The sequence below is a fragment of the Bufo gargarizans genome, chromosome 2 (genome assembly GCF_014858855.1).
Source record: "Bufo gargarizans isolate SCDJY-AF-19 chromosome 2, ASM1485885v1, whole genome shotgun sequence".
NCBI classification, from domain to species: Eukaryota; Metazoa; Chordata; class Amphibia; order Anura; family Bufonidae; genus Bufo; species Bufo gargarizans.
This window is the reverse complement of record NC_058081.1, coordinates 551,665,591-551,692,646: the sequence shown is the minus strand read 5'-3', so window position 1 is coordinate 551,692,646 and position 27,056 is coordinate 551,665,591. Positions and strand designations below refer to the sequence as shown.

At 43.5% G+C, this 27,056-nt stretch overlaps 1 protein-coding gene across 1 annotated transcript in view; it reads left to right on the top strand.

The window, feature by feature from the left end:
- SHANK1 (SH3 and multiple ankyrin repeat domains 1) overlaps positions 1–27,056 on the top strand; it is a 511,391-nt gene that overhangs the window by 248,738 nt on the left and 235,597 nt on the right. Inside the window, exons 12-13 of the mRNA XM_044281565.1 lie at positions 2,940–3,053; positions 21,554–21,629. Of these exons, the coding sequence (XP_044137500.1) occupies positions 2,940–3,053; positions 21,554–21,629 (190 nt within the window). The remainder of the gene's footprint in view (positions 1–2,939; positions 3,054–21,553; positions 21,630–27,056) is intronic.

Here is a 27,056-nt window from a genome sequence, read left to right as displayed (position 1 = left end):
CAGGATCATAATCCCTGACAGGTAGAGCAGAGAGGAGGACGAGGCAGCTTTTTACCTCAGTGCTGTGAAGTAACTTGTCCTCCTGTGTGATTAGGACAGGTTTTGTGTGAACTAATAGGACAGCAGCCATTTTGTTTCTCCTAATCATTGCACCCTAGACAAAACAAGCCATTATAACTAATAAAAGATATTTGGGAATATATTTATAATAAAGTATTATTTACGTATTTTCATTTTCTTAATTCCCAGAAAACCCCTTTAAAGTGTAACTGCCGAAGGCCAGGCCGGTCATTAAGCATACCGAGTATACAAGTCCATTATATTTAATAAAAAGGGTGAATGTATATTTAATTTAAACACATAAGGCTCTCGTGCCCATTAGGCTGTGAGGGAGCAGGGCCTGCAGCTCCCGCACAGCCCGTCTCTCCGATGCTGATGGAAGACAGATGTCCCTTAGTGACGCTCATTTGAAAGAGTGCAGCTAAGGCTACTTTCACACTAGCGTTGTTTTAATCCGGCGTTCAATTCCGACACCGGAACTGCCCGCCCGGATCCGGAAAAACGTGTGAAAACGGATTACATTTGAAAAAATGCATTGGAAAAAACGGATCCGCCATTTATGGACTTTAACTTTTTTTTTCACATTTTTCGGGTTTAACATGCAAAAGCCGGATCCGTTTTGACTGAACACACAGCGCCGGATCCGGCGTTAATGCAAGTCAATGGGAAAAAAGCCTGATCAGGCGTTCAGTCAAAGTGTTCAGGCTTTTTGGCCGGAGGTAAAAATACTGCATGCTAAGTTTTTCTGAAAAGCCTGATCAGTCAAAAAGACTGAACTGAAGACATCCTGATGCATCCTGAAGGACTGACTCTCCATTCAGAATGCATTAGGATAAAACTGATCAGTTCTTTTCCGGATTTGAGCCCCTAGGACGGAACTCAGCGCCGGAAAAGAAAAACGCTAGTGTGAAAGTAGCCTAAGGGACATTTCAGCCCGTTTTTTACCACAAAAATTTTTTTTCCTAAATAAAGTACCGTATATTACAAAAATGTTCCCTGTCACTGTCTCTATACATTAGCAAAAAAATATTAAAATCATATGGTAGTTACTCTGTAAGATAAATATAACGATTATTATAAGAACCATAATTTTATATTTATTAAGCAGAAGAAATGTTATTGAAATAAATAAAAATCAAAACAAAGTGCAGAAACATTTCTGAGATGATCAAGAGAATGGGAATCCCCCAGAACTAAATTTCAAGTGTCATAGCAAAGGGCCTGAATACTTCTGTCTATTCAAGATTTTAATTTTTCCTTTTCAATAAATTAGCAAAGATTTTGAACATTCTGTTTTCACTTTCCCTTTTTGGGAAATTGAGTGCAGAATGATGGGGAAAATCTTGAATTTGTTTTTATTTTAGCACAAGGCCACAACATAACAAAATGTGAAAAAAGTGAAATGGTCTGAAGACTTTCTGAATACATGGTAGATAAATCTCCTGTTTCAGTTCAATTATTACAAAGCTTTCAGCCCGTAGATACCACTAGGTGCTTTGTCCATCAGAGTTTATACACTTACCATTGTCTGCAACAGAAGCTGTAATCATCCCTTTGCACTAGCCTAGTGGCGGCTGCATGAAGATGCAGGGTTTTCACTTTGAGAACCGAAGAAAGGACTTGCATCGGGCCCTTCCGCCCACCTGGGCCCCATAGCAGTCCTGCGGTCTGCATCCAGTGAAGGTTTGCCAATGATAAATACATGATAACACACAACATATTGAAAACTAAAATGATAATATCATGGAGAGTGAGATAGATAGATATTAGAAAGAGAGGACCCCTAGGTCCTGAGGCTCTGGTGGTACCTTGGCAAATACCTAATTTGATTTCTGTATTTTCTAGCCATGGTAGCCTAATAAAGTGGTAGGTTTACATCTTCTATTTCAGAGCTATGCTCTGCTTCTTCTGGCGGCCAGCCGATTGAAAAGCCCTACAGTCAGACCCCCTGAACCAGAAATTTTTTCGTTTGAAGAGTCTGGAATAACAAACTCTATACCATGATGATTGGTACATACTATATTCCTGATTATTATTGAATGTAGATTGTTTTAGGCCTCTTTCACACTTGCGTTGTCCGGATCCGGCGTGTACTCCACTTGACGGAATTACACGCCGGATCCGGAAAAACGCAAGTGAACTGAAAGCATTTGAAGACGGATCCGTTTTCAAAATGCGTTCAGTGTTACTATGGCAGCCAGGACGCTATTAAAGTCCTGGTTGCCATAGTAGTAGTGGGGAGCGGTATACTTACAGTCCGTGCGGCTCCCGGGGCGCTCCAGCTCCAGAATGACGTCAGAGCGGCCCATGCACATGGATGACGTGCCATGCGATCACATCATCCATGCGTGTGGGGCGCCCTGACGTCACTCTGAAGCGCCCCGGGAGCCGCACGGATGGTAAGTATACTGCTCCCCCGCTCCCCACTACACTTTACTATGGCTGCCAGGACTTTAGCGTACCGGCAGCCATGGTAACCATTCAGAAAAAGCTAAACGTCGGATCCGGCATTGCGCCGAAACGACGATTAGCTTAAGGCCGGATCCGGATCAATGCCTTTCAATGGGCATTAATTCCGGATCCGGCGTTGCGGCAAGTGTTCAGGATTTTTGGCCGGAGCAAAAAGCGCAGCATGCTGCAGTATTTTCTCCGGCCAAAAAACGTTCCGGTCCGGAACTGAAGACATCCTGATGCATCCTGAACGGATTTCTCTCCATTCAGAATGCATTAGGATAAAACTGATCAGGATTCTTCCGGCATAGAGCCCCGACCACGGAACTCTATGCCGGAAGAAAAGAACGCAGGTGTGAAAGAGCCCTTATTCGATATATTTTGCATACTTCAAACAGCATTTAACCAGAATATTGTATATTTCTTAGTTTTGAGTGTGGGAGAAGGAGGATTCTGGGAAGGAAACGCCAGAGGACGCACCGGATGGTTCCCTTCAGACTGCGTGGAGGAAATTCCCACAAAACCCCAGGAAGGAAAACAAGGTACAACAGTGACAAGTTCTTCTCAGCATTTTGTTCTTAATGTTACTTATTGGAAATGATTAGAGATGAGCAAAGTTTGGTAAAATTCGATTCGACCGCTTCGCTGAATTTTACAAAAAAGTCAGCTTTGTGATGAATTACTTCGTCACGAAGAGCAATTCTTTGTAAGTAGTGGGTGCAAGATGGTGGCGGCCGACCCGTCGCGAGCAAATGGATCAGATATTTTTTTTTTGTTTTTTACACTATTTTAGGTTAAATCAATTTGCCCACCATTAATACCATGTCAGAATCGGATACTTAGTCCATGAGAACGGTAGGACTGATGTCGGTTGCTATGGGTTACTATAGCAAACCTAAACATAAGAACACTCATGTCATCTGATAAAAACAGATCAGCAATGAATCCTCCGGAGGATGTCATGTCTGAATCGGACATTCATTTCATGATAATGGAAGGACTGATGTCAGTTGCTATGGGTTACTATAGCAAACCTAACCATAAGGATACTCATGTCATATGATAAAAGTAGATCAGCAATGAATCCTTCTGAGGATGTCATGTCTGAATCGGACATTTAGTCCACGAGAACGGTAGGACTGATGTCGCTTGCTATGGGTTACTATAGCAAACCTAAACACTCATGTCATATGATAAAAGCAGATCAGCAATGAATCCTCCTGAGGATGTCATGTCTGAATCGGACATCTAGTCCATGAAAACGGCCGGACTGATGTCAGTTGCTATGCGTTACTATAGAAAACCTAAACATAAGGACACTCCTGTCATATAATAAAAGTAGATCAGCAATGAATCCTTCTGAGGATGTCATGTCTGAATCGGACATTCAATTCATGATAATGGCAGGACTGATGTTGGTTGCTATGGGTTACTATAGCAAACCTAAACATAAGGACACTCATGTCATCTGATAAAAGCAGATCAGCAATGAATCCTCCTGAGGATGTCATATCTGAATCGGACATTCAGTCCATGAGAATGGTAGGACTGATGTCGGTTGCTATGGGTTACTACAACTAACCAACATACAATGGCACCTCTGTCATCTGATCAAAACAGATCAGCATTGAATCCTTTTGAGAAACAAATCATTGCGGATCAATGTCTGAATGGGTTATTCAATCTATGGGATTGGGAGGACTGATGCCAAACTGTGTCGATGAAACACTATAAATCACTTCGCTATATAGAGATTACCTGCCTGGGGACGCGGCTATTGATCCCCATGACAACAAGCACTCCCACAGGGCGTAACCACTGGACTTGGAGATAAGCAAGGGGCGGTCTGGGGCGGTAAGCATCCGTACCATGTGACCTCCCCTGCTATCATGTGATGTATGATGCCGTTGGTGGGTGTGATCTTCCTAGGTGCTCACCCCCTCGCTCATTGGACAATGGGCTGTGAGGGGGTGGTGCTAGAGGAATAAAAAGAAGGCATTAGTCAAGATATGCTGCCACTGCCTCTAACAATCAAATGTAGCGCTGCCACTGCACAGAGCGCTGCAAAGAATTTATTTCCCTGATGAGCCACGCGAAACGTGTCGGATGACTCCTTAGATGCTTGTTTAGTTTGGTAGAAGAAGCAGGGTATTTTAGATCAGACCCGAGGTTCCAGCGGCTGGGGGTCGCCCTTGCAAGGGCGAGTGCTCCGACTACAGCCTGTCAGCAATTCCACTATCTAGATTAGTATAGTAGGGACCAGTGATGGCCAGTTCACCGTGTTCACCTGCGAACACATGCGGGCTGCCATCTTAAATCACAAGTCCGGCACTGCACAGGTAAGTCTTTACCTGTGCCTGCACTGCGAGCCGGTCTGAAACAAATGCGGTCACCAGGAGCAGGCAGTTCCGAGAACAGCCACCAGGGGCCTTCATCAGGCTTAGCTCGGAACTGCCTGCTCCCGGTGACCGCATTTGTTTCAGACCGGCTCGCTGCGCAGGGACAGGTAAGGACTTACCTGTGCATCGCCGGACTTGTGATTTAAGATGGCAGCCCGCATGTGTTCGCGGGCGAACATGGCAAACTGGCCATCACTGGTAGGGACAGACAGGACTTGCAAGATAGTGAGCCTAGCACTCCACGTGACGTTCCCCCCGCAAACAATAAGACAAGGCAGCCAAGTCTGATAAGTACCAGTATTTCTTCTCCTCCAAAATAAGGAACTGTTATTTAGATTTTAGAATGCCACAATTCATTTTAATGATGAGATAAAGTAAAAGTTATGTTTTATTTTTTCTACCGAGGTACACTCTTAGGTCAATTTTAGGTCACAACTGACCTTTCAATAATTGTGCGACTCTATCTTAAATCAATTTGCTACCACGAAGCACGAAGAAATCCGGCTTCGCATGGACTTCGATTCACTCATCACCAGAAATGATCCATGTGATTTTGTTTTACTGTATTGTTTTTTTTTTAACATATTTTAACACAACTTAAAAAGTTTTTTCAGCCTGATAGATAAGAAGTTCTGAGTAGGAAAGGGTGATGTACACTGATTAACAAAAGGGTAACAATGTTTTGAACTTTTGACTTTCAGGTTCTTCATTTTACCATCCACTACAGCTTTGAACCTAAGACTACTATAATTTTATAGACCATCATCTTGGCTATCTCATACATAAATTGGACTTGCAACTATTTAGCATATGCATGGGCGTAACTACCTATAGTGGCAGACTAGGCGACTGCCATGGGACCCAGGGCAAGAGGGGGCCCAGATGTAGTTGTGATTATCCCCTCTTCTGCTGGACTCTACCCTCTAAAGCAGGGGTGGGGAACCTTTTTTGCTGCCGAGGGCCTTTTGGATATTTGTAACATCGTTCGGGGGCCATACAAAATTCTCAGCTTAAAAATGTAATGGCTATATTTAGTCAAACATATAAGTGACTTAGGGGTAAGTTACAGAAATTGTGCTTCAATTAATAAAATCTAGAGCGCTGTATTTTTGCAGCACAAAATGGCGCCTGCACTATATATTACAAATAGTACATGCACCATTTTGACCACACATAGCAGTCTAATATTTAAGTTGAGAATGTTATATATTTAGTTCTATATTTCTTTATTTGGCATTAATGGCAGCCAAGCTCATCCCAGAGCGGTCCAGAAATGGGGTTCACCCAGCTTTTACTCTCTCTGCCACTGTCCCTGCCTCTTTCTTCGCAGCTTTCCCTACCTTTCTTGGCATTATATCTGCCGCCCACATGCATCAGCCTCAAATCAGCCTCCTATCAGACCCCCAGCCTACATCAGCCTCAGATCAGACCTTCATCAGACCTTCCCCTGCCTTAGATCAGACGCCCATTAGACCCCCAGCCTCAGATCACACCCCCATCAGACTTCCCAACATCAGATCAGACGCCTATCAGACCCTCCCTAGCCTGAGATCAGCCCACATCAGATCCCCCAGCCTCAAACCACTCCCTCATCAGACCTCCCAACCTCAGATCAGACCCTCCCTAGCCTCAGCTAAGCCCCATCAGACCCCCAACCTCAGATCAGACCCTCATCAGACCCCCCAGCCTCAGTTCAGACCCCCAGTGTCAGATCATACCCCCAGCCTCAGATCAGTCCCCAATAGGCCCCCAGCCTCAGATCAGACCCATAGACCCCCAACGTTATACCGTGTATGTGGTAATTATGTCTGTCAACCATATTTGACCAATAAAGAAGAGCCATAGAGGAACTCGATTTGTCTCCGGGACCTTTCTTCATTTATCTGCAGCCATAGACCCCCAGCCTCAGATCAGCCCCCATCAGACCCCCCAGCCTCAGATCAGACCACACCAGCCTAAGATCAGACCCCCAATAGGCCCCCCAGCCTCAGATCAGACCCCACCAGGCTCAGATCAGACCCAATCAGATCAGACATTTAAAATAACTCAAAAAAGAAACGTACCTCTCCAGCTCCGGACGGCGCTGCCTCTCTGCAGATTCACTTATCCTCCTTGGTCTTCTTCCTGCCGCGCTGTACTGTGACCTGACAGCGCACAGCTGTACTTGTCAGGACACAGCGTGGGGCCGGAAGAAGACCAGTGAAGGTGAGTACAGCTAGGTGAGTACAGCTAGCAATGCGCTGTTGTCACCATCCTGTGCCTCCTGCATGCTAATGACTACAGCATTTTCTGTCAGTGGGCCGGGGACCACATGAAATGGTCCAGTGGGCCACATACGGCCGCGGGACGGAGGTTCCCCACCCCTGCTCTAAAGGGACAACTTTTAGCAAATGAAGCAGTGGAAAAATGGCCCAAGGGTCATTGAAAAAAAAATGGCCCAAGGGTTTAGGCAGAAACCCTTCTGTCCTGTGGGGAGGGGGGTCAGCGGGGGCTGGTTTCATCCTTGCTATGGGGCCCTTACTTCTATGCTACTGAGAATATGATTAGTTATGCAGATGCTTGTCATGTAACTGTATTGTTACTGTTTTGCTTCGAAAATTCTACATTTTAATTTTAATTATTTTGTTAGTATTTTGTAAATCCCCTTTTGGCTTTCAACACTGCCTGAATCCTACTGGGCATGCTCTCGTTCAGATTCAAGTAAAGCTACTTTCACACCTGCGTTTAGGTGCGGATCCGTCTGTTATCTGCACAGACGGATCCGCGCTTATAATGCAAACGCTTAAATCCGTTCAGAACGGATCCGCTTGCATTACCATGAACAAAAAAAAAATATATATATATTTATTTTTTTTGTTCATGATAATGCAAACGGATCCGTTTTGACTTTACATTGAAAGTCAACGGGGGACGGATCCGTTTGAAAATTGAGCCATATTGTGTCAACTTCAAACGGATCCGTCCCCATTGACTTACATTGTAAGTCTGGACGGATCCGTTTGCCTCCACACGGCCAGGCGGACACCCTGCTGAGCGGAGCGGAGGACAAACGGAGCCAGACTGATGCATTCTGAGCGGATCCGCATCCACTCAGAATGCATTAGGGCTGGACGGATCCGTTCGGGGCCGCTTGTGAGAGCCTTCAAACGGAACTCACAAGCAGAGCCCCGAACGCTAGTGTGAAAGTAGCCTAAGTCTCGACCAAAATATGTTCTCAGATCTCTTCTACATGTTCCCAATTTTGGTGCCTACTCGTTGACTCACTTGGGTATGAATACAGCCTTTTTTTCAACTCTACCTACAAGTGTTCGATTGGGTTGAGATCTGGGTACTGTGGGTGCCAATGCAGCACCTCTTACTTTATTGTCCCATTTCTTTGCCAATCTTGACGTATGCTTCGCATTATTGTCCTGCTGGAACACTATGTCGTCCTTTTCATAAACATAGTACTCGAATATATGAAGTAACTTGTCTTGTAGGATACTCGCATTTAGCTCAGTATTAAGACCACCATCAATCCTGGTCAAGTATCCAACACCTTTGGCTTCCCCCACAGAACTCTTCAATTTCTGCCTGACATTTTGAAATGTATTCATTCCCATCAGATTTTATTCCCTACACAGGACGCTGCCCCATTAAGTGACCCTATCACAGTGTGATTCCCCTTTAAGTGCCCCCAAAGAGTATAAGTCCACCACAAATTTTGACGCCCCTTTGAGTGGCCCCTAAACAATATGAGTCCCCCACACAGTGTGATCCCCTTTTAAGTACCCCCACACATTATGATGCCCCAATTACTGCCCCCACACAGAGTAATGCCTCCATAGTAGAAGCTGAATATTCACCTTCCACAAATTTCCATGACCAATGGATTATAGCAAGTCTTCTCTGTTCTTCCATCTGGACTGTCTGTAGATACAGTAGTATACAGTGTTTGTTCTCCATGCGTGCTGGCCTGCATGGGAGGCGTGAGGAGATGGAGAGGATGGGAATAATGGTGATGGTGATGAGGATGGTTGTAGTCCTCATGGTGGATAAACCTGTCCCGGCACTTTCCCAGGTCAGGCATCCAGTGCTGGAAGTGGCACACCCTAGATTTTGGGGTCTCTTGCCTGGTGGTGGCTGGGGTGCCCTTGGTGTTAGATAAGTAGCAGGGTGCAAGGCAGGAGAACAGGGACCCATATGGGACGGATATGAAGACCAACTATCAGGCTAACTTAGCAGTGGCGTCGCCAGGGGGGGGCCAGAGGGGGCCACGGCCCCCCCTACATCAAGCTGTGCCCCCCCATGTGCCCCCCCAACTAAAATGTCCCCCATTCATTTTGGTGATGGATGGTCTATGCTGCGCTGCTGTGCACTGTGTAGGCACTAGGCAGCCCTACCGGACATCTTCTTCACATCTGATGATCTGACTCGGACTTGGTGCCGTTGCGGTCTCACTCTCTAGTCTCCACCCACCGCTGCCGCGTCCCCGGCTCCGCCTCCAGCTCCGCCCCGGCCCCGCCCCCAGCTCCGCCCCTGGCCCCAGGACCTGACAAGTTGAGTCAGACTCTGATTCATTGATTCAACTACTGGCAGCAGCTGCTGAAAGGGCTTCTGTCACCCCACTAAAGCATTTTTTTTTTTTTTTGGCAACTTAAATTCCTTATAATGCGATTTATCAATATATAATGCTCTTACTCATTTTGGTTGGGCAGTTTCTTAAAAAAACTGACTTTTATAATATGTAAATGAGCTCTCTACCAGCAAGTAGGGCGGTTACTTGCTGGTAGCAGCCGCATCCTCCTTTCATAAAGATGCCCCCTCCTCATGTTGATTGACAGGGCCAGCGAACGTGCTCGTCCTCTGGCTGGCCCTGTCTGCGTTCAAAATCTGGCGCCTGCGCCGTACCGGTCTTCAGTCGGCGCAAGCGCACTGAGAGGAGGACGCTCACTCGGCCGCTCCTTCCTCAATGCGCCTGCACCGATGACATCACATCTACACCCGGCGCAGGCACACTGAGGAAAGAGCGGCCGAGCGAGCGTCCTCCTCTCAGTGCGCCTGCACTGACTGAAGACCGGTACGGCGCAGGCGCCAGATTTTGAATGCAGACAGGGCCAGCCAGAGGACGAGCGCGTTCGCTGGCCCGGTCAATCAACATGAGGAGGGGGCGTCTTTATGAAAGGAGGATGCGGCTGCTACCAGCAAGTAACCGCCCTACTTGCTGGTAGACAGGTAATTTACATATTATAAAAGTCAGTTTTTTTAAGAAACTGCCCAACCCACATTATTTATTGATATATCGCATTATAAAGAATTTAAGTTGGCAAAAAAAAATATATGACTTTAGTGGGGTGACAGAAGCCAGGCCCAGACTAGAGAACAGACAGTGTGTGGCGTGGCGTGGCGTGGCCCTAACCTACCGATACTGAACAGACTGGACTGAGCCTGACCTAGTGGTGACGGTGTGTAGCAGGTTAACTTAATAATAATAAGGTACAACTTACAAGTAGTGACTGAGTGGACTGACTAAGTCTCTTTCTATTCTAACGAGAGAGATTAGATCTGACTCTGACTGAGTCTGAGAGGAGAGCTGGCTGGCGGCTGCCCCAGAATCTTCCTGATTTAAAAGTTGAATGGGTTCTGCACTTTAATTTAATTGATGATCTATACTCTGGATAGATCATCAGCTTCTGATCGGCGGGGATCAGACACCCGGGACCCCCGCCGATCAGCTGCTTGAGAAGGCACCAGCGCTGAGTGATTGGGGTTTTTCTTCCCTATTGCGGTTTTAGGTATTGAGTAAAGTATCGCATTTCTAAGCATACTTGTGTAAATGTATCGTTGTTATAGCTGCCCCCCCTACTTTTGTCCTGGCCCCCAGTGTGCCCCCCCAAAATTTGAAAGCTAGAGACGCCACTGTAACTTAGTTATAGTAAAATATAGTCCCTCTTTTACTGGAGTGGATGATAGGAGCCACAGAGCAAATCCAGACAGTATGCACAGTTCTCAAATATATCACAGAGTAGGCTTTTCCCAAAGGCTGTGTATAGGTCACAGCTACTAGATGATCCTCCCTGGGTTTCTTTCAGAGATACAATCAATATTCCCAAATGACCAAAAGCATGTATCTTTTTAATGCCCAACTACAGGATGCAGTCCTAGAACATTTGTCTCAGAAGGTCTGTCTTGGTAGTGCGGCAGGCGCTCTCATTAGTGTGGCTGGTGCCAGAAGCAATATAACCCAGACCACATGCTGTAAAGTCTACAGCCATATGTATGCATTACTTTCACCATCTCTCTTGTCCAAGCACTGTGCCTTTTAATTGGTCCTCAACCTTCTGTAATAAGTGTTTTCTCTCCCTCGGAGGTTAGTTTTTGGCACAGATGTTTTTCTGGCAGTTTGTAATCACACAGGGATTGGTGTCTGCCTGGACAAATTCTGCTTCAGTTACACACAGGTGTCTGTCCTTGGTTCCTTGTTAGCAGCACACACTAAATAGGCCCTCTCATTTAGCGTGCTTAACAGGGACTCTTCAACATCTTTGCTCCTGACCTTCTTGCCAACAACCCTCCAACCAGGAGAAAGTAGGGGCAGCTATTACTAAGGACTGTCAGTTATCTATTTTCTTCCCATATACAGCCTTTTGAGATATGTAGTGCATAGTAAAGTCACATTAACCATTTGTACCACTGAAAGTGCATAGTTAGCAATCACAATAAACATTTTGGCAAACTTTAGCAGTTAACTACCTGACAACTTTAGCAGTGAACCAGTGTATTACAACATTGACCACTGCACGTGGTCACTGCACATGTTTGCTAGGACTATACACACGTTTCCTTTGCAGCAGAGTAGTAGTAACTACAGAATAGTAGTGGCAGTCGTTTGACTTGTATGTAGCTTTTTTTCATGTGTGAAAAGATCATCAGTGTTACATATCCATGCACGTTTGGTCCTGGCTCTCCCTTGCAAATTGAACGTCAGTTACATTTAATGCGGCCAATAGGGAATTTGATTTACTGCATCTTTACCTCCCTGTTCTATTATTTGACCATGTTCATCCCAAAAAAGTGAGGTTGAGAGGTTTATCAAACTGGTGTAAAGTAGAACTGGCCATAGCAACCAGAATCCACCTTTCATTTTCCAAAGAAGCTCTAAAAATGAAAAGTGGATGCTGACTGGTTGCTATGGGCCACTAAGCCAATTTTCCTTTACATTGATGGATCTACTCCATATTGTTCTGGTGCTTTGGATTAGATTGTCCTGGCCTAACAGTGCAAAGTCATAGCTCTCTGCTGCCACCTAGTGGCCTTTCATAGGAACTCCACATCCAGCATGAATCATTTCTCTCCTCTTGTTTTTACAATTGATGTCATGCCCTCTAGTGCTCATGATGACAATGGGATTTGCAGTGCAATGCAGGGGAGGTCTATGGAGATAATACTTGTGGCAAGATAAGAGATGACTGGGCACTATGCCAGCTAACTAATCAGTGGATTTGTCATTCTGCTTCTTAGGCATGATCATGGCTCTGTGATGAATTAACCCATCCCGACTACGATGCATTCTTTGTATGGTGCTTGCTAGAATAATGGAGGTGACTTAGAAGAGAGTCACACAATAATGCAAACAGTTATCTTACAGGAAGCAAATACAATTTTTTAAGTTGTGGCAAAGAACATGGGAAGTACAGAGAACAAAGTCAGGGGTACAGGTAGTGGATGTCCCATTATGCAGACTTACTGTATTAGTTGGCAACATTTCCATCCTTTGACTGGGTGCTGCCATGTAACATCCAATTCATATCCCCATCTTGGCCTTTAGAGCAGGGCTTCCCACATGTTTTAAGGCCAGGGAGACCCAAGCCAATTTAGGAAAAGCTACAGTAATGCATTCTCCTTCCCAATAACATGGTCTGGGAGTCGGTGTGCAGTCATGGCATGGGCTGGCAGAATTTGGGCACAGCAACTGTGACTTGGAGGATGCAAGCTCCATCTTCCTTAATTCAAAATGATAGTTAGAATATGGTGGCAGTAAGAGATAAAGTTCCTTTTCACACCAACCATGAAACAGAAAAGGAGGAATCGGAGACAACATGCTTGTATTGGTAAGCATATTCGGAAGGAATGGACATGCTGTGAATATAAATTCCATGTGGGATGTCATTTCTCGCCAAGCAATTTTTCACAGCGGGTGGATGAGAACTGATAAAATGTTATCCACTTTGTTGCAACTGTATTATGTTGTAGATTTTCCACCTGCAAATAAGAACAGATAATCCCCGGCATCCATACTATGTGTGAGCTGTACACATATGATCCTATAGTACATGTCAGAATAGAAGCCGTTGCATTCAAGTTGGGCTACTTACACCATTGCATCCGTTGTAAAGGGGTCATCTCACGATTAATGTAAAAAGTTTAAATTATACATAATGTAGTACACGACAACTTCTATCTACCTCTTTCCCCCTCAGCTTCTTTCTACTTCTTTCTACCTGTACCTCACATGGTTCCCGAGATATCGCCATGCATTGCTCCAATTGTTCTGTTAACTTTGTTTCAGGCTGGCAGCTCAGGGAACGTGTCCTTTCTTAGATGGCATGTCCTGTCTGCTGCAGCTGGTGGCAGATGATGAACGGAACGGAGCACGTGCTTCCATCACAGTGAGAAGGACAGAGAAATTAGAAATAGAGCAAACAGCAGGTGGCGCCATACAGATAGATTTTATTGAATAACCCAGTAATTATAATACACTTTTAATTACATGGAATTACTAAAGTATTCAGATTCAAGTGCTGGTTTGAAAACTGCAGTTATTATTTGTAGGACATCCCATTTGAAAGAGGTACGTTCTCATTCTGGACCCTCATCAATTAGCCGAAGAGAAGAGTGACCCATTGATTAATAATTCATACTTGCAATTTAAGTGCATTTTGGGTTAATTTAGTTTTTTTTAAACCCCTAGAGGGTTAAACCCTAGGCCTACCTGAACCAAAGTTGCTCCAATTGCCCTGAACGTTGGTATACAACTCCCTCTAATCTCCTAGTACCCATAATTTTTAGAAAAATATGTTATCTATTTTTGTTAATTTTTTTGTAAATATTTGCAATTCCCCCCCCCCCCCCCCATGCTTTTGAATGCAGTGACAGCAATAACAAATAACGTCAGAGAGATACTGACATACGTAGCTGTGGGTAAACGCGTGATTGACGGCGTTAACAAACAACGTGTTTAAAAACAGACTGCACTGTTGCATGTGTTAAGCTTTTTTTGTCCTTCTGGCCCCCAAATCAGGGGCAGATGGTGTTTAAACACCCATGGTGTTATTGGGGAAAAAAGAACAGTGGCTTGTTGGGGACGAAGCGTCCAAAAATTAAGCCTTAATGGGGGCAGAATGCCTGCCCATATGACATGCACCAGTGTTACTTGTCAGAAGAAACAGTGCCTTTTTTTGACTAAGTGCCCAAAAATGATGTGTTAATGGGTGATAATTGTCAGAAGAAAGAGTGGCTCCTTCTAAATGAGCCTAGAAAAATTATACCTCTTAATTGGGAGCAGCAGGAGTATAGTGTGGATGTGCAAAGGGTAGGGCGATCATGGCATGTGGCTGCAACAGTAGCAGAAACAGTAGCAGCATAGCATGGAACAGACAAGGCAGTAGTTTGGGTGTTTAAGGGTAGTAATCGTAGTGGCAACTGTGTAGAGTTAATAGTGGTGGCATTAGGGGATTATTAGCAAGGAGTAGTAGTGGTATGGAACATGTTCGTAGGCAGGCAGAAAGATGCACTGGCATGATGGCAGCATTAGAGTACTTTCATACTAGCGTTAGAAGAATCCGGCAGGCAGCTCCGTTGCCAGAACTGACTGCTGGATCCGGAAACCTGTATGCAAAACGGATATCATTTGTTTACGGATCCGGATCCGTCTGACAAATGCATTGAAATACCGGATCCATCTCTCCAGTGTCATCCGGAAAAACTGATCCGGTTTTTCTTTATTTCACATGTTTAAAGGTCTGCGCATGCGCAGACCGGAAAACCGGGTGCGTCAATGCGGCAATTTCCTGAACACTTGGTACTGATCCGGCATTAATACATTTCAATGGAAATTAATGCCGAATCCGGAAAGTGTTCGGGAATTTCAACCGGAGAAAAAAACGCAACATGCTGCAGTATTTTCTCTGGCCATATACCGTAAAAGGGATGGAATGAAACAAATCCTGATGCATACTGAATAGATTGCTTTCCATTCAGAATGCATTAGGGCAAAACTGAAGTGTTTTTTTCCGGTATTGAGCCCCTATGACGGAACTCAATACTGGAAAACTTTAAAGCTAGTGTGAAAGTAGCCTTAGCCATGCGGTATGGAACATGATGGTAGAAAGACAAACAGTGGCAGTGCCATGATGGCAGCATCAGTAGCAGTCATACGGTGCAGAACATTGATCGGCCTCAGCCAGAGTGTGAAAATCCTCCCATAATACATGCCTAGTTCCTTTTGACAAAAGTGATGTTTTGGACAGCTTGATCCGTTTGGCTTTCACCATGCCCTCTGCAGTGTTGACAACCCTCTTTGAGATGACACTTCCCATAACAGTTGGTCCTGCACCTTGTTTCACAGTGAGAATTGCAATTTTAAACAATTGCATTTAGAAAAAAAATACATTTGGAAGGAAGTATGCATATCATATACCAGAATAAAATTTAGGGGAAAGCGCAGAATAGCGCCACGATTACCACAACTAAGTGGTATGGCAGCAACTGAACTACCAGCAATGTGAACTGGTGTGGGTTCAGCTTAACACAAGCTAATTGCTGGTTATTTTTCCATGGCCACATATTCTGTTATATTTCACAGTGGAGCTGAGGACAAGGAAGAGGAGAAGAAGCTGATGATGATGGCAAGGACACTGTATCTCTTGAGGAAGTGGGCTGGCTGCCACAAAGAAGACCAAGAGAAGGAGGAGGACAGACTTCTTCTGATTGGGAATGTTGGCCAGTTCTATTTTCCCAAAGGATCCAGTGATGCTGCCTCATGTGCTACAATAGAGCTCTATGTTTGTGTTTGAATGCCCATGGATTATTTTAATCCTGCAGATCTTGCACATGGCTGTGGTTTTGTGTGCTGGCCTTGTGGATAAAAAAACGCCATATGGGAATTACTCACACAGAGCTAGCGGTTGTCAAGCTTGGCCTGTCTGGCTCGTTTTGAGTCATAGTATTAGCGGCATCACCAATTTCAGTGCTGACTACAATATAAGCATATCTGGCAGTTCTTTTGTGGGTTTTAGCAGTACATTGACTCCACTCTTTATTGCCACTGTGGCCACCACCCTTCTTCTCTGATGTTTCCACCTTCTCTTCAGCACCCTGATCCCGCTCACAGTTCCTGTTCAACATATATTCTTCGTCAGAATCTGCACCCTCTCTACCACTTTTAGCAGACTGTGATATGTCATTGTGGGCTCCTTGGTCTCCCTCCTGATTCTCTGTTCTGTATTTTCCCTGACTGCCACTGTCGCTACCACTGCCCTTATCTTCACCACTGAGGCTTAAAGTGCCACTACTAGCCAGATGGCTGGTGCTGCTAATAAACACATTTTAATTCACAGATGAGCAAAAGGACGAGGCATAGGTGTTTAATTTTGCCCCATTTTCCAGACATTTTATATTATTATGAGGCCTAATGAAATCTCAAGGTTTTTATAAATGAAAAGCCATGGGTTTGGTTGTTACACACACACAAATTATGAAAAGGTTATAGCAAAACTACAAGCGTGTCTCTATAATTTAAAGACAGAGGCTCAATAAAATGCCCTTCCTCTTCTACAAACACACTGCACATTGCTATTGACAACTTAGATTGGGAATAAGGCAGTATTGGCGCTGGCAATATTTCTGTCTACTGTGCAATTTACAAGCTTGTAATGCAATTATTTTCCCTACCACTAATATATAACGATGTAGGAAAGGCTAGTAATATTTCTTTCCACTGTGCAATTTACGTTGCACAACGCTGGGTCAAAAAGATTTTCTTTACTATAAAACACACATTGCAAACTTGTACAGCGATTATCCCCCTACCCCACCACCAATATAACTATGCAAGAAATCCGTTAATATTTATGTCTACGGTGTAATTTACATAATTTCACTGGTATAAAATGACATTATTGACATAAAATGTGTTTGCCATAATGCAATGAGTTTAATAACACAAATATTATGCTCTGAAAAAAAAAAAGTACAATTGTCTAGCGTTTGCTAAAGAAACAGAATGCGATTGGGGTGCTGTGCTGGCAATAAGCTAATGAAACTTGAGGTTTTGAAAAACTAAGAAACTGATTTGTTAAAAAAACTGCTATTTCCTGGCTGCCGCCGTTCGTGCCCAGCTCCTCCTGTTCAGGTCTTCGGGAGGTTGAGCGAAGTGCCGGCGCATGCGCACTTCGCTCCATGAAGCCGAACGGAGAAGTCCGCACGGGCGCATCAGGCACAGGCCTGTGCGCACGCGCGGGATGTTAGAGAAGAAGGAGGGGGAGTGAGGGAGAGCCGGAGGCGTAGCAAAGGATTCTGAGGCGACGCTGATTACAGCAAAGGAGGAGCTGGGCACAAACGGCGGCGGGTGCGGGGGGCATCTGGAAGACACGAGCATCCCCTTGGGCACCTTAGTGAGATGAATGACAGGTTAGATAAAACGTTTTTTAGACAAAATGAGCCTACAGATTTAGGTTATAAGACCACATTAGGAATCACAAGCGCTCCATGAACATAACCATATTTTTGAATGGGGGGGTAAAAAACTGGTGACAGAATCCCTTTAATACTTCTCTGGTTGAGGGAACAGAAAAAGACTGAGGCAGGTTGAGGACAGGTTAGGGCACAGGGCCTGCTCCCGGGCCATGCCAACTAATGGTTGTGTCTGACGAACCCACCGACTCAACCATTCAAGAACCACTGGATTGCTGGTCAAGACACGACCGCTAGATGACACCGGGTGCCCAGGCCTCCTGCTGCAACTCCTGCTGCCACACCCCCTTACTCTGCTGTGACCTGTGCCTGCGCCAGAAACATTTAGGCCTCTGCCACTCCCCTGTGCAGGGCCTGGCACTTCTGTCTGACATACTGTTAATATGTTAATAAATAAAAAGGAAATTAAAACACCACAGAAGAGTCTGTAATTTCCTCACTTCACCACGCAACGGCTAATAAGACTTTTTTTTCTTTTCTACTAATACATGCCAAAAAGGGCTTTAGAACATATAACTGCACCGCTAAACGGCAAATAGGCCCTTATTTTTTTCCACTTATACACGCCACAAAAGGCTTTAGAACATAAAACTGCACAGCTGATTGGCAAATAATATACAGTCAGGTCCATAAATATTGGGACAGCGACACAATTCTAAGATTTTTGGCTCTATACACCACCACAATGGATTTGAAACGAACAAGATGTGCTTTAACTGCAGACTGTCAGCTTTAATTTGAGGTATTTACATCCAAATCAGGTGAGCAGTGTAGGAATTACAAAAGTTTGCATATGTGCCTCCCACTTGTTAAGGGACCAAAAGTAATGGGACAGAATAATAACCATAAATCAAACTTTAACTTTTTTATACTTGGTTGCAAATCCTTTGCAGTCAATTACAGCCTGAAGTCTGGATCGCATAGACATTACCAGATGCTGGGTTTCATCCCTGGTGATGATCTGCCAGGCCTCTACTGCAACTGTCTTCAGTTCCTGCTTGTTCTTGGGGCATTTTCCCTTCAGTTTTGTCTTCAGCAAGTGGTATGCATGCTCAATCGGATTCAGGTCAGGTGATTGACTTGGCCATTGCATAACATTCCAAACGCTTTGGTTGCTTTTGCAGTATGCTTTGGGTGATTGTCCATCTGCACTGTGAAGTGCCGTCCAATGAGTTATGAAGAATTTGGCTGAATATGAGCAGATAATATTGCCTGAAACACTTCAGAATTCATCCTGCTGCTTTTGTCAGCAGTCACATCATCAATAAATACAAGAGAACCAGTTCCATTGGCAGCCATACATGCCCACGCCGTGACACTACCGCCACCATGCTTCACTGATGAGGTGGTATGGTTAGGATCATGAGCAGTTCCTTTCCTTCTCCATACACTTCTCTTCCCATCACTCTGGTACAAGTTAATCTTGGTCTCATCTGTCCATAGGATGTTGTTCTAGAACTCTGAAGGCTTTTTTAGATGTTGTTTGGCAAACTCTCATCTGGCCTTCCTGTTTTTGAGGCTCACCAATGGTTTACATCTTGTGGAGAACCCTCTGTATTCACTCTGGTGAAGTCTTCTCTTGATTGCTGACTTTGACACACATACACCTACCTCCTGGAGAGTGTTCTTGATCTGGCCAACTGTTGTGAAGGGTGTTTTCTTCACCAGGCAAAGAATTCTTCAGTCATCCACCACAGTTGTTTTCTGTGGTCTTCGAGGTCTTTTGGTGTTTTTAAGAATGTTCCAAACTATTTTGGCCACGCCTAATGTTTTTGCTATCTCTCTGATGGGTTTGTTTTGTTTTTTCAGCCTAATGATGGCTTGCTTCACTGATAGTGACAGATCTTTGGATCTCATCTTGAGAGTTGACAGCAACAGATTCCAAATGCAAATAGCACACTTGAAATGAACTCTGGACCTTTTATCTGGTCATTGTAATTAGGATAATGAGGGAATTACACACGCCTGGCCATGGAATAGCTGAGAAGCCAATTGTCCCATTACTTTTGGTCCCTTAACAAGTGGGAGGCACATATGCAAACTGTTGTAATTCCTACACCGTTCACCTGATTTGGATGTAAATACCCTCAAATTAAAGCTGACAGTCTGCAGTTAAAGCACAACTTGTTCGTTACATTTCAAATCCATTGTGGTGGTGTATAGAGCCCAAAATCTTAGAATTGTGTTGATGTCCCAATATTTACGGACCTGACTGTATATTTTTTTGCCACTAATACATGCCAAAAAGGACTTTAGAACATATAACTGCACCACTGAACGGCAAATGAATATTTTTTTGCCACTAATACATGCCAAAAAGGGATGTCATTTTCTCACTTTACCACACACGGCAAATACTTTTTTTTGTGCCACTAATACATGCAAAAAAGGACTTTAGAACATATAACTGCACTGCTGAACGGCAAATATATATTTTTTTTGCCACTAATACGGTACACGCCAAAAAGGGCTGTAATTTTCTCACTTCACCACAGCAAATACTTTTTTTGTACCACTAATACATGCCAATAAAGGCTTTAGAACACATAACTGCACCGATGACCGGCAAATAATATATATTTTTTTGCCATCAATACACACCAAAAAGGGCTTTAGAACATATAACTCCACCGCTGAACGGCAAATAGGAACTTACTTTTTTCCACTTACACACTCTACAAAATGCTTTAGAACATATAACTGCACCGCTGAACAGCAAATAATATATACATATTTTCCACTAATACATGCCAATAAGGGCTTTAGAACATATAACTGCACTGATGAACAGCAAATAGGCCCTTATCTTTCAGCACCGCTGAATGGCAAATACGCCAAAAAGGGTTGTCATTTTCTCACTTCACCACACAACAGCTAATAAGCCCCCTTTTTCCCCACTAATACAAGCCAAAAAATGCTTTAGAACATATAACTGCAGCGCACAAGGGCAAATAAGACGTATAAATATTTCCTTGCAATAAACCAAGTTAACTTACTTGTAAGTTAATGGCTGTATCAAACAGCACTTGCACCCCAATAACAAGAACAGTTTGCTGGAATTACAGAACCGTATAATGGCAATTTGGATCTGCAGTCAGTGCAGCAAGGTGTAATAGGATTGTTCCTATTACCCAGGCTGTAACCTCCTCTTCTGAACCCTGTTCTGCTTCAATACTGTGGAATAATTCCTCCCTATACTTTCCCTGAACTTCTATACAGAAAAAAAAAATTTTTTAAAGTCTTTCCTATCCCTGTCCCTAGCGCCTGCTGACGTCTCTCCCTGCACTAAGCACACTGGAAAATGTCTGAATCCAAGATGGCTGAGGCTATTCATAGGGCTGTGACATCACAGGGCTGGCTGGCTGCTGATTGGCTGCATCAATGGCATTGTGGGTGATCCCTTGTTCCCAGAGTTCTTTGCTCCATGTCCTAACATGTGCAGTAGCCATTTTAGGAATAAATGTGATTTGTTACCGCAAAGCGTGAGGAAATTCGGATTCAGTGCAAATTAATTTTTTTCTGAAATTCGGATCGAATTCCACTTTGTCAATTTTCGATTCGCTCATCTCTAATTGTGACCAATGGCCATTGTGAACACAGGAATATTTCAAGACTTTACATTTTATTTTGGTAGTCACATGAAAATAAAAAACTGCTAAATTATTTGAAAAATATGATATACCGAAACCCTGACATTTCTTGACAATACATTCATTTTTGTAAACCATAAACAGTACCTGCCTGGCAGTGAAAGGGTAGAATGACAACCGCAGCATCTTCCTCATTGGCGTGTTTGATTTGTTTCTAGTTTTATGACACTTACATTAATATCTTATTGACCAAACAATGTAGTAAAATAACCCAAAGATTTATTACCTAATGTGATCATATTTTTACTGTCTTTGTGCCAGAGAGCCGGAGTGACAAAGCCAAACGGTTGTTCAGACACTACACGGTTGGATCGTATGACAGCTTTGATGCTCCCAGGTAAGAAATTTCTGCTCTTCTTTATGCTGCTTTCCATCTGTCTGCCGATATCATACAGGCAAGCTGTGTCTTCAAGGACATTTGCAGGTGTGATTATAGCATGGACTGCTGCCAGTTGCTCCACCGAGGTGAATGGGAAACTGAGAAAGCAAGAAATATGAAGCATGAGACAGCAAAGTGTTCAGCCAATAGTAACCAAGGATAGCACCATTTACATCCATCTAAAGTTACGGCCTTAATCTATATGTTAACTGTCGGAATATGGCGCTATGTCATGCAAAGCAGCAGTGCGGAATAGTAGAATCACTTACAGAGGTTTATTACTTTATGAACTATAAACACAGTTGCTTTAAAAAAACTGCTTAGAAATATGACATAGGACTCACATTCTGTACAACATTTGATTTACCCACCGTATAATATCAGTATGGATGAACTGTTATATAGTAGCTGTATGTAATGACGTAGAATGTCCAGCAGAGGGAGAATGTTTCACTTTACAGTAATGCAGTAATTTGGTTGGTGTGCAAATAAATTGTTTTATAAACCATTTACTGTGATATAAGCGAGGACTAGATCTAAATTGACCAATATGGTGATGGATATTTGGGCCCTGATTAGAAGGGCCTGATGTTTATTTTCCCTTTTTCATGTGTTCTTTTGTTTCTGCCTTTGAGAAGGGAGTCCTGCACATGTTTCTGCCACCCAATAGCAGAGGAAATGGGACCATCCAGGAGCTGCATGCATACTTCTCATAACTTCCAGTGTATTTCTGACATGAGCTCTGTTGCTATTTATGATTGACTCCAGAGTGAAAATGAAAATTGACCAGGTCATCTGCATCAGTAAATACTCCCTCTGTACTATCCAGTAATTCTCTCTAGGGGGGAATGTATTATTGTATGTGTATTTAACATTAGTTTTTCAGATTGCAATTGCTATGTACACCTCATTTATGAAAAGAGTGCACAACTAATAAGTTTGGTGCAAGTGCAATGTAGCTGTACCTATTTCAGTAAATGTACGCCCGGAAATGCCTGGTGTGGAGTTGCAACTGCAATGAGCAGGACCGTGGTACGGTTACACGAACGCCAAAAATGCAATGGGTCAGGATATGGGTATAATAGTCTATGATTTTGTTTGTGACGACAATTGAAGCGTGCGCAGGGTACTGTCACAGGGCCCTTTAAGGTGGTATAACTCACGTACCAGGTTAGGAATGCCAGAGTGGTGTAATGTCTCTGTGTGGTAATGGAAATAGTGTCAACAGTGTCTCCTTCCTGGGTACGGATGGACTCCTGGATCCTAGCTTACTTGCAATAAAATGAGTGTGTTGCTAGTAGGAATAATTGAGGGATCTGCAGCAATAATTGAGATCCAGACTTTTAATCAAGTTCAAACTTGTCTTCACTAGTTTCAGCTTTAATCCAAGCAAGATACAGCAATATTCTTGGGTCCCAGCAGGTATTGGCAATGTGTGGCAGGAATCTATCTTCTGCTCTATCATGTGCCTGAAGCTTTTGCAGGATAAGTCATCTGCTTGTGGCTCTGTAATGTGGCAGGAATTTATATCTTCTGCGCTTACTATCTTCTGCTATCTTGTGGACTGACTAGCTGAGGAGGAATTTGGCTTCTCCTGGTCTTTGGACGGTACTCACAGTTGGCTTCTTAGGGTATGGTTCTTCCTGGAACTGGAGTGTGATGCTTGCTTCTACCAGCTGAGGCTGCAAGGCTCTGGCTGGGGATGATGATCAATTGTCTCAGCCGAGACAAGATCCTGGTTTTTGATGCCTATATCTGGGAGCTCCTACTTGCACAGCCTTCCCCAAGCAGGAGTGGCTGGCAAACTAATTCTAACTTCCTTCCCTCCCCATGAGGCAGGAAATGGGAACATTTCACACCTCCTCACAGAGGGGGGAACTAAACTGGAATGTACTATTCCAGTTCAGAAATACTAAACTGAACTAAGTCCCTGCTAAACATCGCTGCCACCTGCTGGTGAACATGAATGCTTAGAATGCACATTTGAGAGAGTGTGATGTAAAATTACACAGGATGACAATGTTAATGCCCTCAACAGGTTGTAGCGGGGTAAAAGCGTTCCGTAACATAGCTCTTTAAAAAAAGTCACAGATAATAAATGAGACAAAAAAGTTAAATGTTGAGCAGGCTGACATGCAGCCATATGTGCACATTTTTATACCAAAATAAACTTGTGTGACACATTTGATAAAGGTCCCCTTATGTGTTTATAAATGAGTTTCACTTTATGGCAATGAAGTGATTTAGTTGATGTATAAATAATTGGTTCTCACACCTTAAATGGTCACTGTACATTCACAGTACTTTGCAGAAATGAATAGTACAAGTAAAAAGAAAAAAAAAGAAAAGAAAAAAGATACCACCTTATAATGTGTGCAAGTACAAAAAAATGCCCACTTATGAGTTATGCCAGTACAAAAAAGACTCCCCCCTAAAGTGCACTAGTACATGAGAGGAAGGGCCCAGCATAGGAAGCTGGAGAAGCAAAGTTGCACAGAGTGGGATGGTCCTGCCCTTGGTGCACTTATATGTTCTCAGGATAGGTCATCTATATGTGATTGGTGGGGGTCCACCTGTTTGAAGACGTGGACGCCGTGACCTAATTATATTATACTAAACTATACACATTTCATTATACTGAACTATGCACTTTATATAGCAGCTCTGCTTGGTATTGCAGCTCAATCCCATTCACATACATGAAGGTCATGTGACCGATGGACATGACATGACTTTACAGGCTGACAAAGGCGCCACAGCGCCAGCCTTCCAACAGCTAGCTAATAAGCAGGGGTCTGGGAGTTGGACCACTACTGATTAGATATTGATGACCTACCTAAGGCTAGGGATTAACTTTTCACTCCTCTATCATTCATGTTCATTATATGAAACTTCATCGTGATAGCATAAATATCTATTTGCTCCAGATGTAAGAAGTTCTTTCAATATGTTGACATAAAATGTAAGTCTTTTATGTATTTCCAATCCCTTGGTTATGTTCTTCTTCAGTTTCTTCTTTCCAGGGCTCTTGGAAAGTAGCTAAAGCACAATTTTTTTCTGAAGCATAGAATAATCAGACACCTACTGTGAGGCATTAATAGACTCACTTATACTGAGCCCCTAAGGAGGAGGCTGAGGAAAATCTGATGGAACCAGAGGTTAAATTAAAGAATGTGGGTAGAAATGGAGATGTTAGATCTATAGCCCTGCCTGCAGCATGCAGTCATTAGCTTAGGTTAGGGTGCTTGGTAATCTAATATTTCCGGGATGCTTATTAAAAAATGAGTGTGTAATTTTTAAACAAGTCCTCAAGGTGGCAGCAGACCTGCAAATGAGTTGCTTTACACTGTTTACAGCATCACGTTGGTGGCTTACCATCCGAAAGTGTGGCACTGGCGAATTATAGCATGCCTGTGTTAGGGTTGATTCAAACATCCGTAAGTGTTTTGCGGTCACAGTCATTTCCTGCCATGTCGAGTGCAGGAGCAGGATATGGAGAGCAGTGGGCATCGGGGCACTGTCAGAACAGAAGCTGCAGAGGATTGGTAAGGTCTGTATAACCCCTTTTTTTTTTTTTACCATACAGGCCTTGGGAGAAGTTTTGTTTTGTGCTGAAATACCCTTTTAAGAAGTACCATACCTACTGTATTAGAAAGCATGTGGAATAGAACTTTATAAAATAAGATGCCAATGTCATTCACACATAGCTTTGTCACTGTTTCTAATGGGTTTCGGAAGGAAATGAAAAGTTTACATTTCAAGACATCTGCTTGATGTCAGTGGGGGAAAGCATTCATGTTTACATTGTAGGGTATAAACCTGTACAAATCTATACAGGCTACACAGCATTAAAGGAAACGTGTCACCAAAATTTTCATTATAGAGGCGGCCATCTTGCCTAAGCAGTAAGGCTTTATTCTCTTCTGAAATTCCTAAATATTTCCCAGTATTTCCATTGAGCTCAAAATCTAGGGAAAGTGTGGTTTTCCCATTCTGCTATTTCTTCAAATCAGTATATAGTGTCCACCTTCCCTATCCATTGCTCCAAAAGAGCCCCTCTCCTCTCTGCACTGCCAACAGACATCTGTGTTCAATTGGTCATATCTGCATGTAATATCAGGAGTTCTGTACCACCTTGTGAGAATCTTGTACCTTTTTTCCTGCACTTTAACACATCTTGAGGAGAAATGGGGCTCCAAAAATAATTTAAAGCAACAATCAACAGTGGAGAAAGAAGTCTCCAAATCTCTCTTCCAAAGACCTACGAAAGCTAACTTTGGTTTAGATATGGGGGTATTAAGCCTCCTGTAAAGTTGTGAGATAGGTTTTGTTGGAGGAGTGGGGTTATATATCAAGCTTTCGAACTAAATGAGAGGTCTAAGAAGGGCTTGTTTTGGTATATGTTTAAATATGTATGCTCGACGGAAGGATATCAAAGGGTGTAGAAACTTTAGGTCTGGCATTATGGAAATGAGGGCTTCTCCCTCTAATACCTCTCCCCTCTCATTGAAGAGAGATAATGCCGAGACCTCTGACTTGCGAATGCATGTGGGAAGAGACTGCCTCAATTGAAGTAGGGCAACACTTATCAAGTCTCCCTTCTGTATTAGAGGGGAGGGCAGAGGGACTCCCCAAGTTGACATCTAAAAGCTTTGATTATTGGATTGGCCTGGGATAGGGAAACCGTATGATCCATAGGGCCTTTTAACAATCTTCTGAAGGAAGTCAAGAAATTTTTAACTCCCATTTCCACCCAGGACCTATGAGAAGGTTGTCTAAACCAGTCAATGATTCTGGACAAAGAGCTAGCTCTCCCTTATAACAAAGGACCGGGAAGTCCCATGCCTCCCGAGGTTCTAAGCCTCTGGAGAATTAAGAGGGCCAGATGAGATCCCCCCCCCCTTCCCCAAATAAAGGAGCATATGCTTTTTGATAAAGTCAAATAAAGATCTTGGGACTGAAATTGGAAGGACTTGTTGTAAATAGTTTAATCCAGGTATTACTAGTGACGTAACCATGTTTTTTACGACCAAACCATGATAATATTGGGAAATGCAGTGAGGTAAGTTGCTCCTGTAGAGATTTCAACAATGGCATATAGTTGAGGTTAAACAAGCTCTGAGAGTCAGAGCCTATCTCCACTCCTAAATAAGTCAGGAATGGGGCATTCCAGTTAAAGGGGAAATTTGTCTCCAGGTCTCTTCTAACTGAGGGCTTTAGACCCAAACTCAGGACGTGCAATTTTTTAATATTAATCTTGAAATTAGATAAGGGGCTAAACCTCTCCAGCGAATCATAAATAATGGATAGCGAGACCTCAGGCGGCCACTTTATGTTCCTGAGAGCCCATCCTGACTCCGCCAATCCTCTCATCTTGCCTAATGG